A 17,485-nucleotide genomic window follows, 5' to 3' on the forward strand; every position below is an offset into this window, starting at 1 on the left:
CTAGTGTGGCCCAAAATCTTTTTTTTTTTCCTTCGGTTTTTGGGTCACACCGGCAGCGCTCAGGGGTTACTCCTGGCTCTATGCTCAGAAGTCGCTCCTGGCATGCTCCGGGGACCATATGGGATGCCGGGATTTGAACCACTGTTTTTCTGCATGCAAGGCAAATGCTCTACCTCCATGCTATCTCTCTGGCTTCGGCCCAAAATCTTTAAAAAAAATAAAGCCATGTAACCATGGACTTTCGCCATGAGGAGGCCCCTGCCTACAGCCTGGCTTTCTATTTCAGCTTTGATGCAGTAGGCTGTGTAGCTTGGGGCAGGTGAGTCAACCTGTCTGTCTCAGCTGTGAGATGGAAAGTTCAGTGAGAGGGGCCAAGCACCACCACCTACTGCCAGCAGTCCTGAATTAGGGTGGGGGTTTATTATAGGCCCCTCATATTGGAAAGGGCATGGGAAGAGGCATTGACTGGGAGGCCATTCAGAGACTTGGAGCAGGGGTTTCACCTGTGGAGGCTCTGGGACCAAGCAACTCAAAGCCCCTAGAGGACCATGACTCCTGTGTGATTCTTGTGTGACCACCAGTATGACCCCAAAATAAAAAAAATGAAAAAGAGAAGCCAGGGGCTGGAGTGATGGCACAGCAGTTAGGCATTTGCCTAACATGCAGCCAACACAGGATGGACCTTGGTTTGAATCCCGGCAACCCATATGATTCCCCGAGCCCGCCAGGAGTAACTTCTGAGTGCAGAGCCAGGAGTACTCCTGAGTGCCTCTTGGTGGGATGAGTGGCCCTTGGTTGGAGGAGGGGTACAGGAAGTCACATGTATCCACTCCTCAGACATAGGCTCAGAGAGGGGGAACTGCACCCTACCCTATCGTTCCTGGCCACCCACTGGCCCTATTGTCCAGCCCCACCCCGACCAATCTCCTCTGAGCCTTGGGCTCTCTCCCACACTTTGGGAAGGGCGAGGCAGGAGAGACACTGGGGTGAGGGGGCTGATGTTCCAGACAGGCCCCTCTGGGCACTGTACCCCATCTCCAAGTGCCTCCTTCCCATGCTCTGTTCCCCTTGCTGCAGCTTGGGGCTTCCTGCAGGACTGTGCAGCTGGAGAGGGGGCATCCCTGCGACAAGCTGGACTGCAGTCCAAGGACAGAGCCCATGCTAGGCCCCCCCCCCCCCGTGCCCCTGAGGGTGGTGAGGGGCTCTGCATGGCTTTCTGGGGAGCATGGTCTGGCTGCCTAGCATAGCAAGAGAACGAAGGGTGACATTTACAGGCTAGTTGAAGAGGTGATTGGAGGTTGCTGGGACAGGCATCTGGGATATGTAGGTGTCCTAGGGGAATGCACCCCAGTGGGCTGAAAGGAGACAGTTCTGGCCTGGTCCCGTTTCCCTTTTAAGTTGGGGTGATGGGAGGGCCCAGCTTATTCCCCACATCCCACATTCACACCAGGCTTCATTTCCTGTTTTCAGGTTTTGAATTCTATGCTCTGGGGATTCCCTAAACTGGTCTGGGCCCCAGGCCTGGCCCCTGCTCCCCTGTGTTGCTCAGGACCCATCTTGCCACAGAGGCCTGGTGAGTCGGGGTGGTGGTGTTGGTGCTGGTAATGGGAAGGGTCCAGATGTGTGTGGACTGTTCTGGGGGCTCTTAGTCAAAGGTATCCCTGGATGGGTTAGGGAAACTTGGGGGGCAGGGGGCTAGGGAGTTCCGGGGGCAGACAATAAGTGAAAGGGGGGTTAAGTTGGGGAGTGGGCATCTCCCTAAAGAGGACCTAGGAGCAGGGCACAGAGTCTGACTGGAGGAGGTGTGAGGAGGGCCCTGGGAGTGCATGGGTAAGGGGCGTGGGGTGGGCCTGGGCCCACATTCCAGAGATGCTCTGGGGGCCAGGGCTAGCCGCCTCGACCTTCCCTCCTCCCGGAGAAATTACAAGCAGATGTGGGTGCTTGGGCGGCTGTGTGGGGGCTGGGAGCCTAACCCATGTGAGTTCTTGACCTGCGGGGGTGGGGGGTGGTGCAAGCAGCCGCTGGGGGGTGGGGGGGGCAGCAGGCAGAGGCTTCTCCTGAGAGGCCCTAGGGCCTTGGCTGGCTGTCAGTGTGCTGGCCTCATCTCAACACCTCAATGCCTAGCTTGAAACAGGACGTTGCTGAGCTTGGAGGCCAGATACGCATAGAAGCTGGGATGAGCAGAGGCAGCACATGGTGGGGGCTGGCTGTGGCGCCCCCTGGACCCAGCCCACACCCAGCCCACCTATGCAAGACTTCCCTAGTGGCCTCGTGTTTTGGGTCTCTGCTTACATACTCCCAGTGACAACCTCGGCATCTGAGGTAACTGCTTCCTTCATTTCTCTGCGTGGGTTGCTGGAAGGTCTGAGGTCTGTCCCCCTAGTCCAGCCCCCACAACCCCTCAGTTTGGTCCAGCTCCAGCCTGGGGCCCACAGGTCCCAGAGGCCATGTAAGAAACTGGCATTGGGACAGCAGGTGTGGGAACTGCCAGGGAGCAGAAGAAAAAAATGAGTAAAATTAGTAAAAAATTGAGTAAAATGAGTTTAAAAAAATGAGTAGTGATAGCACAGTGGTAGGACATATGCCTTGCACCCTGCTGACCCGGACAGACCCAGGTTCATCCCCGGCATCCCATATGGTCCCCCAAGCCTGCCAGGAGCAATTTCTGAGTGCAGAGCCAGGAGTAACCCTGAGCACTACTGGGTGTGACTCAAAAACAAAACAAAACAAAACAGAAAAAGGTAACGAAGTCGGATTTTGAGTCTGAGCCCTCAGGGAGAAGAGGGAAAAACTGGGGAAATGTGGATATAGGACATATTTCAGGAGAAGCTCAATGCTGGTGGTATGTGGGCCTGGTCAGGTGAAGGATCAGTGACCCTGACATATGAAGTACCTGATCCTCAGGTCCTTGCTTGCAGCAGTGCCCACTGGCTTCAGGGATGGTGTCACCTCTGCTCCTAAACCTCCTCCTGCTCCTGGCCTTGGGCTTCAGGCTGAATATAGGCCTCAAACCCAATGACCCCAACACTTGCACCGTCTGGGAGAGGTGAGAGACCCAGTCCCAATGCTGCCCATCTGCTGCTGCCTCCTCACCCCAGGTTCTCTCTCCTCTTGCAGCCCTGATCCCCTCACTCCACCTTTTCTTCCTGTCTCCCTGCTCCCCTACACCCGATATTCTCCCTCCTGCTACCCTGCTGCTCTTTCCCTACCATCTTTCTCTCCATGGGGCCCATCCTGTGTCTGCTCACCCTGGCTCCTTCATGGCCTTTGATCCTGGTGAGTGACAGGCCTAGGGTGAGCATATGTGGGAAGCCATTAGGGTAAAGTAGTCCCACCTAGGGAAGGAGACAAATAGGGTGTTGTGTGGGGGTCTGGCTAGACCTGTTTCATCATCAACCCAAGCAGCGAGGCAAGCTTAACCCATGGCTTGGGAGAAAACTCTGGTCCAGGGGTTCAGAAGAGTAGTCTGAGAGGGATCTCTGGTAGAGGGATGTCCCAGAAATATCCCTATTCTGGAAAGATTTCTCCAGAATAAGTGGAAGCAGAGCTAGAAAAGAGCAAGTCAAATATTGGGGTGCCCCCGGAGAGATAGCACAGCGGTGTTTGCCTTGCAAGCAGCCGATCCAGAACCCAAGGTGGTTGGTTCAAATCCCGGTGTCCCATATGGTCCCCCGCGCCTGCCAGGAGCTATTTCTGAGCTGACAGCCAGGAGTAACCCCTGAGCATCGTCGGGTGTGGCCCAAAAACCAAAAAACCAAAACAAAACAAAACAAAATATTGGGGTGCCTCAGCCTCATGTCCTTGCTTCCTGCCACCCCCTTATGCCAGCAGCTCAGAGCCCTCATGCTTCGGGTCCCCCACCCTGTTTATGTCCTGTAGCTATACCACCATTACCAAGGAGTCACAGTCTCGCCCCTTCAGTCAGCTGCCCCCCAAGCCCTGTGAGCGGCCCTGGGAGAGCCCCGACAACTGCCCGCAACCCACGTGAGTGAGCCCAGCCTTTGCTCTTTAGCAAGACATTTGGGAGGCATGGTGCTACTGCATGTGCTCATGTCTGAACAGGTGGGGTATGGAGTGGCCATCCTGGTGCAGGGGTCACTCAGGGCACCTCTGGAATCCCCAGGGTTGTCTACCGGACAGTATACCGACAGGTGGTGAAGGTCAACCACCGGAAGCGTCTCCAGTGCTGCCCAGGCTTCTACGAGAGCAACGAGGCCTGCGTCCGTGAGTGGGGTTTCCTTCATCCTTGAGCCTCCCTGGCTCCAGTAGGGGATACTCTCTTACCTTGTGATCTTAGTTTTGGGTTTTGTTTGTTTTTTTAAGCCCAACCCTGGTGGTGCTCTGTGCTCAGCAATCATCCCAGGCAGTGCTCAGGGGACAATATGAGGTGTCGGGGATTTAAATTCACATCAGCTCTGTGTCAGCCAAACACCCTGCCTGAAATACTGTCTCTCTGAACCCTTTAATCTGGGTTTTCTTTTCTTTTGGTTTTTGGGTCACATCTGGCAGCGCACAGGGGTTACTCCAGGCTCTACGCTCAGAAATTGCTCCTGGCAGGCTCGGGGGACCATATGGGATGGCAGGATTCGAACCACTGCCCTTCTGCATGCCACACCTTACCTCCAGGCTATCTCTCCAGCCCCACTCTGGGTTTTCTTTCCCTCTCTCCTCCATTAGGATCCCCCCAACTTGGCCACTATGTCCATCTGCTGCTGCCCCATCTCTCCTATGTGTCCCCCACAGCCCCCAGGCTGCATCTTGGTGCCCAGATCCCTCTGTCCCACCCAGTCTCTATCCCCCCTGCCCTAGTACCCTGAGCCTTCAGGCTAGAGGTCTGTCCACAACCCCTTGCCTGCTACAGGTCCATGTTTAAAACCTTACTCGAGGAATCCCTGTCTATTTTCCAAAGAAGTGCCTAGAGAAAGACAGCAGAAAGAGGCCACAGAGTCCAAGTCCTGTCAGGAGCTGACCAGATTGTAGCGCCCTCTGTTTCTATGCCTTGGGGGCTAGAGTTTGGGGCTCTGGGGTTGGAGGAATGTGGGGTTGGCTTCTGAGGATGCAGGAGTGCAGCCTTTCCTTTCCCGTTGCCCAGCGCTCTGTGTCCAGGAGTGTGTCCACGGCCGCTGTGTGGCACCAGGCCAGTGCCAGTGTGAACCAGCCTGGCGGGGTGATAGCTGTTCTAGTGGTGAGTGAGGGAATTGGGGTGAGGCAGACTCTGGGCTTAGGACACAGTCCTAGGTCCTGCCTATGGGGTGAAGGCCCCTGTGCTGTGCTTCCTGAGATGGGCGAAGGGGCTGGCCCAGAATGGGTGTGCTGCTTTACTGGCCAGAGGCCCTGGTGACCCACCTTCCTTCATATCCTGCAGCTTGTGCATCAGGAGTGTGGGGCCCCAATTGTGACAAGCCCTGCCCTTGTGGCAACAAGAGTTCCTGTGACCCCAAGAGTGGAGCCTGCCTCTGTCCTGCGGGCCTGCAGCCCCCTTTCTGCCTGCAGCCCTGCCAACCAGGTCGCTACGGACCTGCCTGCCAACTCAGCTGCCAGTGCCATGGGGTGCCCTGTGACCCCCAGACTGGAGCCTGCCTTTGTCCCCGAGGAAGAAATAGGACCAGGTGTGTAAAGGGGGTACATCACTCTACACTAAGAAATGCCGGTTTCCTGGGGCACAAGAGGGGACCTTAGAATTCTAGAGAGAGAGGCTGGAGTGATAGCACAGCAGTAGGGCATTTCCCTTGCACATAGTTAACCCAGAACAGACCCAAGTTCAATTCCCAGCATCCCATATGGTCCCCTGAGCCTACCAGGAGCGATTTCTGAGCACAGAGCCAGGAGTAACCCCTGAGCACTGCTGCTGCCAGTGTGCCCCCCCCCCCCAATTCTAGAGAGAGGAGCCAAATCCAGGGGCTAGTCCTAGCTTCATGCTTGTTAGAGAGAGAGAGAGAGAGAGAGAGAGAGAGAGAGAGAGAGAGAGAGAGAGAGAGAGAGAGAGAGAGAGAGAGAGAGAGAGAGAGAGAGAGAGAGAGAGAGAGAGAGAGAGAGAACTGTGAAGTGGATTTAGATGAGGACTGTCACTAGAGGAAGAAAAGGCACAAAGCTGGGGACCCAGGCCCTAGACTTAAGCAAAGGGAGGAAGGCTGAAGGCAGAAGACTCCTGGCTCCCGATTTCTCTGCACCCAAGGGTGCTTTCTGGGAGTTCCTGCTGGGGCCAGCCTGGAAACTGGTGCTTTTTTCAAATCTGCCCCAGGCTGCTGTCAGTCCCTGCAGGTCCCAGGGCAAGAAGGGCAGGCAGGCTGGGAGTTACCTGTACGGGTTGACCTGCGCCCATTGTCATTCCTCCACAGCATTGATGACTCCATCTGCTCCCAGACTGATCCTTGCCACAATGGGGGTGTCTTCCAGAAGCCCTTGGGTCCCTGCAACTGCCCCCCTGGCTGGATGGTATAGACTCATAGAGCGTGGGACTTTCCAGACTCGGAGGATGTGGGGGGTTGGATGGGGCAGGCAAGGGCTTGTGCGTGGGCTCTGGGTATGGGGTCTTTGGGGTGGGTGATTGTCGGGGATCTGTGCACATGGCACTCCAAGACCTCTCACTCCACCAGGGCACCATCTGCTCCCTGCCCTGCCCAGAAGGCTTCTATGGACGTAACTGCGCCTTGGAATGCCACTGCCATAACGGTGGCCTCTGCGACCGCTTCACAGGGCAGTGCCACTGCTTGGCGGGCTACACGGGAGACCGGTGAGTGTGGCTTTGGCGAGGCAGAGCTCTGCTGGTTGCAGGAAAGGGGTCGTGCTTGGGAGGGGCAGGCCAAGCTCATCCATGGAATTGCCCAGGTGCCGGGAAGAGTGCCCAGTGGGCCAATTCGGGCAGGACTGTGCTGAGACCTGCGATTGTGCCCCCGGTGCCCGCTGCTTCCCGGCCGACGGCTCTTGTCTCTGCGAGCCTGGCTTCACTGGGCACCGCTGCTCCGAGCGCATGTGCCCGGAAGGCTTCTACGGCCTCAGTTGCCAAGTGCCCTGCACCTGCGACTCCGAGCACAGCCTCAGGTGGGTGCCCTCTGCAATGCCCTCAGGTGGGAGGGAGTGCCCAGGAGTAGCCGCCAGTGCCATGGGGGCAGCTCCAAGAGCTGGGGTGATGTCCCTGAAGGACAGAGGGAGGACGAGGGCCCTATTAGGGTGCCAGGCTTTTCCCCCCACCAGTTGGCAATACCTGGGCTGAGCCTGCCGTGCCCACCTCTTGCTCGCAGCTGCCACCCGATGAGCGGGGAGTGCCTGTGCCTGCCGGGCTGGGAAGGCCTGCACTGCAATGAGAGCTGCCCGCAGGACAGGCACGGGCCGGGCTGTCAGGAGTACTGCCTGTGTCTGCACGGCGGAGTGTGCCAGCCTGACAGCGGCCTCTGCCGGTGCAAGCCCGGCTACACGGTGGGTGAGGCTACTGGGGGCTGAGGCGCCAGGCTGGGGAGGCCTCTGGGTGGGCTCGCCAGCTCACTCGCTGCCCGCCCCGTCCACGCGCTTCCAGGGCCCGCACTGCGCCAGCCTGTGCCCGCCCGATACCTACGGACTCAACTGCTCTGCGCGTTGCTCCTGCGACAATGCCCTGGCCTGCTCGCCCGTCGACGGGGCCTGCATCTGCAAGGAAGGCAGGTGCCCGGCGCCGAGGGGCGGGGCCTGGGAGGAATGGGCGGGGCCTCTTCGGTAAAGGGGTGTGGCTTCTAACAAAGCATCATGGGGTAGGGCCTACGAAAAAGGGAGTTTGGGCGTGGCTTCGGGGAGGGGCGTGGCCTCAACCAAAGTGCCACAGGGCGGGACCTACGAGGAACGAGGAGCGACGTGCATGGGGCGGAGCCTACGAAAAAGGGACATGCGAGGCGTGGCTTTCTCGGAAAGGGGCGTGGCCTACAAAGGCCCGCTCACTGGGCGGGGCCTCTTCAGGGAGGGGCGTGGTCAAAGTGCCACAGGGTGGGCGTATAGAAAAAGGATGTATGGGGCGTGGCCTCTTCGGGAAGGGGGCGTGCCTTCTGATAAAGCACCACAGGACAGGGCCTATGAAACAGGGGCATGGGGCGTGGCTTCTTCTGAAAGGGGCGTGGTCTCAGTCAAAGTGCCACGGGGCGGGGCCTACGACTAAGGGGTACAGGGCGTGGCCTCTTCGGAAAGGGGCGTGGCCTCGATAAAGCATCACGGGATGGGGCCTCTGGGGCAGTAAGGGGGCGGGCCTTGGGAAGAAAGGCGGGGCCTGCCAGGGCGAAGGTGGGCGGGCAGGGGCTGGAGGGGCCTCTGGACACAGCTGGACTCCGGGAAAGGCTCCAGGAGACTTTCTTCCTGGAGCATCCACTTTTCTCTCTGCAAAATCCTGCTCAACTCTAACTGCCCAGACCAGGGACCCCCACTTCACTCTCAGTAACACAGAACTTGTCACACCCTAACCCATAGAGGGGCCGAGATCTATCAGGGGCCACACTTTCTTTGGGTTCCAACCCAAAGTTGTTGTGCTTAGCTGGACTCCCTGCTGTTTTAGGGAACAACCTCCTTCTCCAGACCACCTGTCAATCTGTTTCACCTGTTCCCTTCCTTGTTGGAGCCCCCTAAGCATTTGGATTTACCTCCAGCCCCTTCCTTGACCGAAAAGGCAACCAGGAGCCATTCGAGGGTGTGACCTCCACTTCAGACACTTTATTTATTTATTTATTTATTTATTTATTTATTTATTTATTTTGGTTTTGGGGTCACACCCGGCAGCGCTCAGGGGTCCCTCCTGGCTCTACGCTCAGCAATCACTCCTGGTAGACTTAGGGGACCATATGGGATGCCGGGATTTGCTAGCTCAAAACCAGAGCCAGCTCAGCTCACAGCTTAGTGCACTTACTGCTGCACCAGGCAATGGGTCCACTTATCTAACTGCCAGGTTCATTTGCAGGTTGGCAGCCTGGACGTTGCTCTGAGCCCTGCCTGCCTGGGACCTGGGGCTTTGGATGTAATGCCACTTGCCAATGTGCCAATGGAGCAGCCTGCAGCCCCCAAACTGGAGCTTGTACCTGCACCCCTGGATGGCAGGGGCCCCACTGTGACCAGCACTGCCCGGTACTAGCTTCTGACCAGCCTCCCTGAGGGTGGGAAGGGCAACCCCTGCCCCAGCTGAGTGGTTCCCCCCAACCTCTTTCCAAGAATGGACAGTTTGGTGAAGGCTGTGCCAACCGCTGTGACTGTGATCACGCTGACGGCTGTGACCCATTTCATGGACATTGCCGGTGCCAGGCTGGCTGGACAGGTAAGCTTTCTGTTAGGTTCTCTTTTGTACAATGTCACAGGGATCGACGCTGGATCTCCTGCCTGCAGAGCCTGTGGTGTGGAGTTGGGGAACATTCCACCAGAAACATATATGTTCAAGGTCACATAAGAAGCAGGTGGATCTGTTTCTTATTTCACCTCATTCATTCCACAGGAACACGTTGCCACCTGCCTTGTCCTGAGGGTTTCTGGGGAGTAAACTGCACCAACACCTGCACCTGCAAGAATGGGGGCACCTGCATTCCTGAGAACGGCAACTGTGTGTGTGTCCCTGGATTCCGAGGCCCCTCCTGCCAAAGAAGTGAGATTCCAGCTTGCCCCCACCTACCAGCTGAAGCACATAGGGCCATCCCCATTGCCAAAGAACCCCCTTCTTCTCAGCCTGGTTTCTGCTGCTGACTCCAATCCCAAAGCCTGTTGTGGGAATGGGAAGGAGGGGAGGCTCATGGAAGGTGGGCCCCCCTCTCCCTGCTCTCCATCACCAAGGGCTCCTTTCCCCAGCCTGCCAGGCCGGCCGCTATGGCAAGCGCTGCGTACCCTGCAAGTGTGCCAACCACTCCTCCTGCCACCCCTCCAATGGGACCTGCTACTGCCTGCCTGGCTGGACAGGCCTTGATTGTTCTCAGCGTAAGTAGAGGCCATGAGGCCCCACTGTGATCCATTTCTCTTCTCTCTCTTTTTGTTTGTTTTGTTTTTGGTTTTTCCACACTTGGTGGTGTTCATGGCTTACTCTTGGCTCTGTGCTCAGGGATCACTCTTGATGGGGCTCTGAGGATAGAATGCAGATCAGTTGTGTGCAAAGCAAGTGCCTTACCCACTGTTCCATCTGTCTGAACTAAGCAGTGTCTCTACATCAGCGGTGCCTCTACATGCCGCTTATTACTATAGATGTTCAGGGTGCAGCAGCAATGGCTCAGAGCAAGAACCCTGCTAGTGCACAGGGCTCTAAAAAGAACCGTTTTCTCTTTTACCTTATCCTTTTTGTTTTGTTTCTTGGACCACATCCAGCTGTGCTCAGGACTTAGTTCTGGTTCTGCACTTGAGGATCTCCCTGGTGGAACTGAGGAGCTGTTTGTTTTTGTGGATTTTTTTTTGTTTATATTTTGGGAGGTCACACCCTGTAGTACTCAGAAGTACCTCTTGGCTCTGCACTCAGGAATAACTCTAACCATGGGGGACCAACCATATGGGGTGCTGGGGTGTGAATCTGGTTTGATCACATGCAAGGCAAACACTCTACTGCTGTACTATCTCTCTCTCTCTCTCTCTTTTATTGGGGGGGCACCCAATGATGCTCAGGGAATACTGCTGGCTATGTGCACAGAAATCGCTCCTGGCTCAGGGGACCATATGAAACTCTGGGGATCGAACTCAGGTTCGTCCTGGGTCAGCTACATGTAAGGAAAATGTCCTTGTTTGCTTTAGTGCTATACTCAGCAGTAGTCAAGGCTTACCCCTAGCTCTGCATTCAGGGATCAATCCTGGTGGGTATTGGAAGACCTTGTGTGGTCCTGGGATTGAACCTGGATTTGCTGCGTGTAAGACAAGCTTATTGTGTCTCAGGCCAACTTTTGCAATTTTCTATTTATTTTAATTAGATGTGACTTCTGAGGTCAGAGAGCAAGTGTGGCAAGTAGGCATATGTTTGTTTTGCATATGGCTTACTAATTTGAGTTTGATTCCGGGTACCACATATGGTCTCTTGAGAAGTGATCCTTAAGTGCAGAGCCAGGAGTTAGCCCTGAATAGTATTGAGTGTGCCCGTCCAATTAAATGTCCTTTCTCCATGATTATATAAAGAACATAAGGGGACAGACTAGTCCCAAAACTTGAGCAGGGGCTTAGGGATGTGATTCAGCCTTGCATGTGTGAGGCCTTGACTTTGATCCCTGGCACTACATGGTTTCCCTAGAACTGAAGTCACCCTGGGGCCCCGAGCAGTACCACTTGTGCCCCTCCCAACTATAAGAATAAACAAAAAGCAGGCCTGGAGAGATAGCACAGTGGTGTTTGCCTTGCAAGCAGCCCGATCCAGGACCAAAGGTGGTTGGTTCGAATCCCAGTGTCCCATATGGTCCCCCGTGCCTGCCAGGAGTAACCCCTGAGCAACGACGGTGTGGCCCAAAAACCAAAAACCAAAAAAAAAAAAAAAAAAAAAAAGAATAAACAAAAAGCCTTACCCACTGTTCCATCTGTCTGAACTAAGCAGTGTCTCTACATCAGCAGTGCCTCTACATGCCGCTTATTACTATAGGTGTTCAAGGGTGCAGCAGCAATGGCTCAGAGCAAGAACCCTGCTAGTGTACCGTTTTCTCTTTTACCTTATCCTTTTTGTTTTGTTTCTTGGACCACATCCAGCTGTGCTCAGAACTTAGTCCTGGTTCTGCACTTGAGGATCTCACATTTTGATAATGTGCATGAGAAACAAGCAAACTAAAAGACTGGGCAGGAGAAAAGGACTAAGTGCATGCTTTGGGATGCATGTGGGATGTGCGTGTGGGATGGCTGAGTTTGAGCCCTGGAATTGTGTAGTCCCCTGAGCCCTGCTGGGAGTGACCCCCCAACACCACAGGATGGGATCTTCTCAAAATTAAGCACCTTTGGCTTACTTTTCAAGCCCACATTCTCTCTTGAACATCTATCTTGCTTGCTTGTCTGCTTCTTTGCTATTTTCCACTCTGGAGAAGCTCAGGTTTTCTCTTGGGCTTTTTTTCTCTCCCTTCACACTGTTATGAATAAATTTCAGTAAAAATGATCTTGTTTCACAAAAGAAAGATAAGGAGGAAGAAAAGGAGGAAGGAAGGAGGGAGAGAGGGTGGGAGGGAGGGAGGGTGGGAAGGAGGGAGGAAAAAGCAAAGATCAAAACAAACAAACAAAAAAAGAAAGAAAAAGAAAAGATTGGCTGCAAACTTACCCACTTGTAGAGCAGAGGGCTGATGATCCTATTGTTAGGCTATTGCTGGTGTCAAATATATGTAAGTTACACGGTGAGTGGTAGAGACATTTAATTTTCCCTCTTGAAAGTTGAGATGCAATGTCAGAAAAATAGTATAAGGAGTGGTTAAGGTGCTTGCTTCGCAAGTGGCTGACCCAGGTTTGATCCCTGGCACCACATATGGTCCCTGAGCTCTATTAGAAGTGATCCTTGAGCAAAGAACCAAGAGGAAGTCCTGAGCACCGCCAGGTGTGGCCCCCAAACCAAGGGTGGGGAAAAGACTTACAGATGTGGAAGAGGTGTTGGGTACAGTTCATGTAGCAGGAGGTGCTTGCTGGTCAGCTCCTCTAGGGGGCAGTGCAGGGAAGACTTTGGGAAGACCAAAGCAAGAGGAAGGTTTCATGGTGGTGGGTAGGGGTTCCTTACAAAAGGCCTGACCCTGCCAGGCCAGACCACAGCTTTGTCTCTGCAGCTTGCCCTTCTGGACACTGGGGAGCTGACTGTACCCAGTCCTGCCAGTGTCACAATGGTGGAACCTGCCAGCCGCAGAATGGGAGCTGTTTCTGCTCTCCAGGCTGGACTGGACCCCACTGCTTGGAAGGTACCACCAGTCAAAGGGGGTCTCCCTGTCAGCTAGGGCCAAGGCCACCATTCCCCAGCTCCTCTGAAGCTGCCTTCTTGACACTCTTCCAGGCTGCCCTCCAGGAATGTTTGGCGCCAACTGCTCCCAGCCATGCCAGTGTGGTTCTGGAGAGAAGTGCCACCCGGAAACTGGGGCCTGTGTGTGTCCCCCTGGCCACAGCGGTGCTCCCTGCATGATTGGTGAGTTCTGCTCTCATCTTTGTGGTGCCCAGGATCACAGGGCCCTGCTTGGGTCTCTGAACCTGCTCTACTCTGCCTCAGCATGGGGCGGGGGGTGTCTCCTATACCACACCCCCAGCTCACTAGCTCTAAGTGACCATCCTGCCCCAACAGCAAACCAGGAGCCCTTCACCATGATGCCTACCTCTCCAGTGGCCTCTCACTCCTTGGGGGCTGTGATTGGCATCGCCGTGCTGTGCTCCCTGGTGGTGGCCCTGGTGGTGCTGTTCATTGGCTACCGCCATTGGCAAAAGGGCAAGGAGCACCCCCACTTGGCAGTGACCTACAGCAGCGGGCACCTGGATGGCTCTGAGTATGTCATGCCAGGTGAGCCTCATGGTGGTGGTGGGGCCTCTCTGAGTTGGGATGAGCTCAAAGGCCCCTTGAGGAGGGTTTGAAGGGGTGTGCAGGGGCTCCTGTACCTCTCCCAGAGCTGGGAGGTGAGGAAAGATGGGGTGCAGAGAGAAGCAGGTGACAGCTGTGCCTGCCTCTCGGTGCAGATGTCCCTCCCAGCTACAGCCACTACTACTCCAACCCCAGTTACCACACCCTGTCACAGTGCTCCCCGCGGCCCCCACCCCCTAACAAGGTCAGTGCTGGAGTAGGGGTGGCTGTGGGGGGGTGGTTGAGCCATTGAGGCTCTAGAAAGTTCTGTGGGAGACTTCTAGTTTCCCTCTCCCACATCTACCCCTCCCTTTAGGTTCCCGGGGGTCAATTCTTCGCTAGCCTCCAGGGCCCTGAACAGCCAGGGGGAGCCCAAGGACTTGACAGCCATGCCACCCTGCCAGCCGACTGGAAGCACCGACGAGACCCTCTGCCTGGGCCTCCAGATAGGGGTAGGGCTTGGGCAGGGCCTCTGATGTGGGCTGGTGTGGATGCTGCCCTTGCCCACACCTGGCCCCTCTGAGTGGACGTCCCTGGAGGGGTGTGAGTTCTGGGGCTGGGGAGAGGCAGGCATCCACTGCACTGTCTTCTCCCCAGGAAGCGGCCACCTGGACCGAAGTTACACCTACAGCAATGGCAGCGGCCCAGGCACCTTCTTCAGTAAAGGTGGGAATGCCCAGAAGGGTCTGTGCCTCCCTCAGGGGCCATCTCCCCTACCTGGCCTGACTTCTTCCTTGTCTGCAGGGTCCATCTCTGAGGAAAGGTTGAGGGCCAGCAATGCCTCCCTGAGCAGCGAGAACCCCTATGCCACCATTCGAGATCTCCCTAGCTTGCCCGAAAACCCCCGGGAGAGCAGCTACGTTGAGATGAAAGGTCCCCCCTCAGGATCCCTGCCCAAGCAGCAGCGGCAACTTCGGCCCCAGAGAGACAGAGACAGTGGCACATATGAGCAGCCCAGCCTCCCCATGGCGCGTGGTGAGCCCCACTCCCTCCTCTTCCCTCCTCTTCCTTCAAGATCAGATGGGGATGGGAAGTGAAAGGAGGGAGAGGCAGTGGGGAAATTTAGAAGGGACAGTAGCCTTTGTGGACTGAAACGGGATTTGATGTTGTGGCCATCTTTCAAGTGGAAGAGGTGAGGGGTGCACTGGAAGGGAGGGGTGGGTGTGTTGTTGGGTGGCTGCAGGTGGAAAATGCCTGGGATCCTCCAGAAGAGCATGATACCTTACTTGTGGAGGAGGTTGGCACCCAGAAATGTGGGGACAAAGCAGTAGGTGACAGAGCTCTTCCTGGGAGGTGCCACTCCACTAGCAGCTGTAAAGGGGAAAAGAGGCTCCAGGAACCAGCTCCCCTCAGCAGCTTTTTTCTTTCTCTAGACCGAGACCAGGAAGGTTCCCAGTCCTTATTGCAGCCAGGCCTGCCTCCTGGCCACTACGATTCACCCAAGAACAGTCACATCCCTGGACACTATGACTTGCCCCCTATCCGACATCCTCCGTCCCCACCGCTCCGGCACAAGGACCACTGAGGGCCGGGGAGTCAGTGTGTAGAGCGCAGTCCATCTGTGCTCAGCTGCCTGCGGCTGGGACGCAGCCTGGGTGCCCTGCCAGGAGCTGGGAGAGCCCAATAGCACCCTTTGTGGAAACACCTGGTGAGGATCCTGACCACATCAGGAGTCCACTGGGAAGACTGTTGCCCACCGTCATGAGTCCTGTGTATATAGCAGAATAACCGTGGAATGTTGTTGGAGAACTGGTTTCAGACTAATGTCAAACATGTATATTGGGTACCTTTCATGTGCTTTCCCTGGCTGGACTCTGTGTGTGTGTGTGTGTGTGTGTGTGTGTTGTTATGTCAATAGATCGGTTAACCCAGTTAACTCTGGAATAAGTTCCTGAACAAACTTACCTGCAGTCACTTGGTACCTCTTCCAACCTGCTGCTCCCAATACAAGCCCACTCTTGCCTGCCTGGAAGTGCACTTGCTGCTTTGGGCCCAAGTCAGAACTTTTAAAGACCTTTAAGGCACTGCTGGCCTAACCCAGCCACTGGCCTCCAGGTCTGCCATCCACATCTTTCTCTCCACAAAGACCTACCTGGCCCTCCAGTTGCTCTTTCTCCCTGGTTCTCCTCCAGCTAACTTCCTGTGACCTTCAGTCCCCTTCCAGGGATCAATCCCTTTTGCTTATACACCACACAACAGTCTTCGTGGCTACCTACAGAAGGCCCTCAAAGGGAGGACACTTCTGATGCTGGGGTGACTACTGCAGGATGGTTTGACAAAGGTCTGCCTCACCCCGGGCTATGAGTTTCCTGAAAACAGGCCTGTGTTACTGTCAACCTTTGATTCCCCCCAACACACAAACAGGTGTTCAATAAAAGCTCCCCAAAAAGCTGAGTGGCTTCATGAAGTAATGACACCAGAGTGAGAGAATCATCAATTAAGGCTCAGGCAGGTGTACTAAAGGCCACAGATCTCACCCACCTAAGATCATAGTTAACACAGGGAGAAAGAGCAGAGTGAGAGGGGGGCGAACAGAGGCATGAAGGGCCACAGGCAGAAGGGAGAGGGTAGGGTGCTTGCCTTGCATGTGGTCAACCAGGCTTTGATCTCTGGCTTCCCATATGGTCCCCTACACCCCACCAGGAGAGATTCCTGTGTTTAGAGCCAGGAGTAAGCCCTGAGAACCGCTGGGTATGGCCATAAATAACAACAACAACAACAATAACAACAACAAAACCCCACCAAAAACGGAAGAGAGGGTATCCAGGGCAGCATTTGAGGCCTCAGTCTAAATTACTAGAGCACTAGGTTCGAGAGACGGACAGAGGGAAGGCTTGATCACCACCCACCCAGGCTTAATCCGAGGCACCACATAGGAAACCCCAATGCCAACAGGAATCAGGAGTAAGCCCTGAGCACCGCTGAAAGTAGCCTCCAAACCAGAGAGCTAGTATAGCAGGTGGGCTACCTGCCTTGCACAAGGCTAATCTGAATTCACTCATCCTGCATCATGATCTCTGGAGCACTGCCAGGATTGATCCTGAGTATGGTCAGGAGGAAGCCCTGAGCACCGCTGGATGTGAGCCCCCACAAAAAAAAAAAAAAAAAAGAAAAAGAAAAAGAAAAAAAATGGGCTGGAATGGTAGCATAATAGTAGGGCATTTACCTTGCACACGGCTGACCTAGGACAGACCCATGCTCTATCCCCGGCATCCCTTATGGTATCCTGAGCCAGGAGCAACCCCTGAGCACTGCTGGGTGTGCCCCCCAAAAAAGATTACCATTGGGATCTGAATCCAAGATATCTTGGCCTCACGACCCTACCTGTTCTGTGGGTTAGCCTGGTCCCCAGACCTCCAGGAGACCAAATGGCTGCAACTGGGAATTGAGCTGGTGCAACTGTGGGTTTTCTAGGTAGGCCACTGGAGGCTGCTCTACCCCTTCTACCCACACTGGGAGGACAGACCAGACAGAGTGTCCTTCCTAGGGCTCTCACACTGCTGCAATGCCCAGGGCGCCTTCCTAACGCTGGGATGCTAAGTCTCTCCCCAGAGTTGCCTGTGCCAGGACCCACGTGCATGGAGAGATGAAAAGCTAATGTGCAAAAAATTTTCACTGGACCACAGAGAATGACTCAGGGATTAGACAACCTAGTATGCCTGGAGCCCAGAGTTGGTCTTAAGCCAGAAAACGTCAGGGGTAAGGTCTCCTTGTATTTAGGCCAAGGCTTTTTTTTTTTTTTTTCTTTTTTTCCATTTTCTCCATATTTTGCTGGGCATATGCAAACAACTGCCACTCTCACACCGTTACCACTGTATTTTTTAAAACTCTTATCCTTAAAAAAAAAAAAAGAAAAGAGCTTACTAAGTTTTCAGTTAGTGCTTTAATGAGTTCATTGGTGATTCAATAATTTTCAAAAATATACTTCTGGGGCCGGGAAGGTGGCGCTGGAGGTAAGGTGTCTGCCTTGCAAGCGCTAGCGTAGGACGGACCACGGTTCGATCCCCCGGCGTCCCATATGGT

The 17,485-nt window shown here is 54.9% G+C and overlaps 1 protein-coding gene across 1 annotated transcript; it reads left to right on the forward strand.

Moving 5' to 3' along the window:
- Nucleotides 1-2,905: 2,905 nt before the first annotated feature.
- On the forward strand, nt 2,906-15,211 carry PEAR1 (platelet endothelial aggregation receptor 1). The gene is made up of 22 exons (XM_049781615.1): nt 2,906-3,046; nt 3,880-3,984; nt 4,124-4,224; nt 5,093-5,185; nt 5,366-5,609; nt 6,339-6,435; nt 6,597-6,733; nt 6,829-7,041; nt 7,242-7,416; nt 7,514-7,634; nt 8,912-9,075; nt 9,160-9,262; nt 9,437-9,583; nt 9,784-9,909; nt 12,690-12,818; nt 12,911-13,039; nt 13,193-13,405; nt 13,579-13,667; nt 13,779-13,914; nt 14,060-14,128; nt 14,207-14,437; nt 14,836-15,211. The coding sequence occupies exons 1-22, from the start codon at nt 2,940-2,942 to the stop codon at nt 14,985-14,987; spliced, it is 3,081 nt and encodes a 1,026-aa protein (XP_049637572.1). The 5' UTR covers nt 2,906-2,939; the 3' UTR covers nt 14,988-15,211.
- The last annotated feature ends 2,274 nt before the right edge of the window (nt 15,212-17,485 follow it).

Source organism: Suncus etruscus, chromosome 10 (genome assembly GCF_024139225.1).
Source record: "Suncus etruscus isolate mSunEtr1 chromosome 10, mSunEtr1.pri.cur, whole genome shotgun sequence".
NCBI classification, from domain to species: domain Eukaryota; kingdom Metazoa; phylum Chordata; class Mammalia; order Eulipotyphla; family Soricidae; genus Suncus; species Suncus etruscus.

Coding starts and splice junctions, on each gene's coding strand:
- PEAR1 (XM_049781615.1), top strand. CDS start 2,940: ATGGTGTCACCTCTGCTCCTAAACCTCCTCCTGCTCCTGGCCTTGGGC. Junction 3,985..4,123: donor GACAACTGCCCGCAACCCAC/GTGAGTGAGCCC, acceptor TGGAATCCCCAG/GGTTGTCTACCGGACAGTAT. Junction 4,225..5,092: donor GAGCAACGAGGCCTGCGTCC/GTGAGTGGGGTT, acceptor CCCGTTGCCCAG/CGCTCTGTGTCCAGGAGTGT.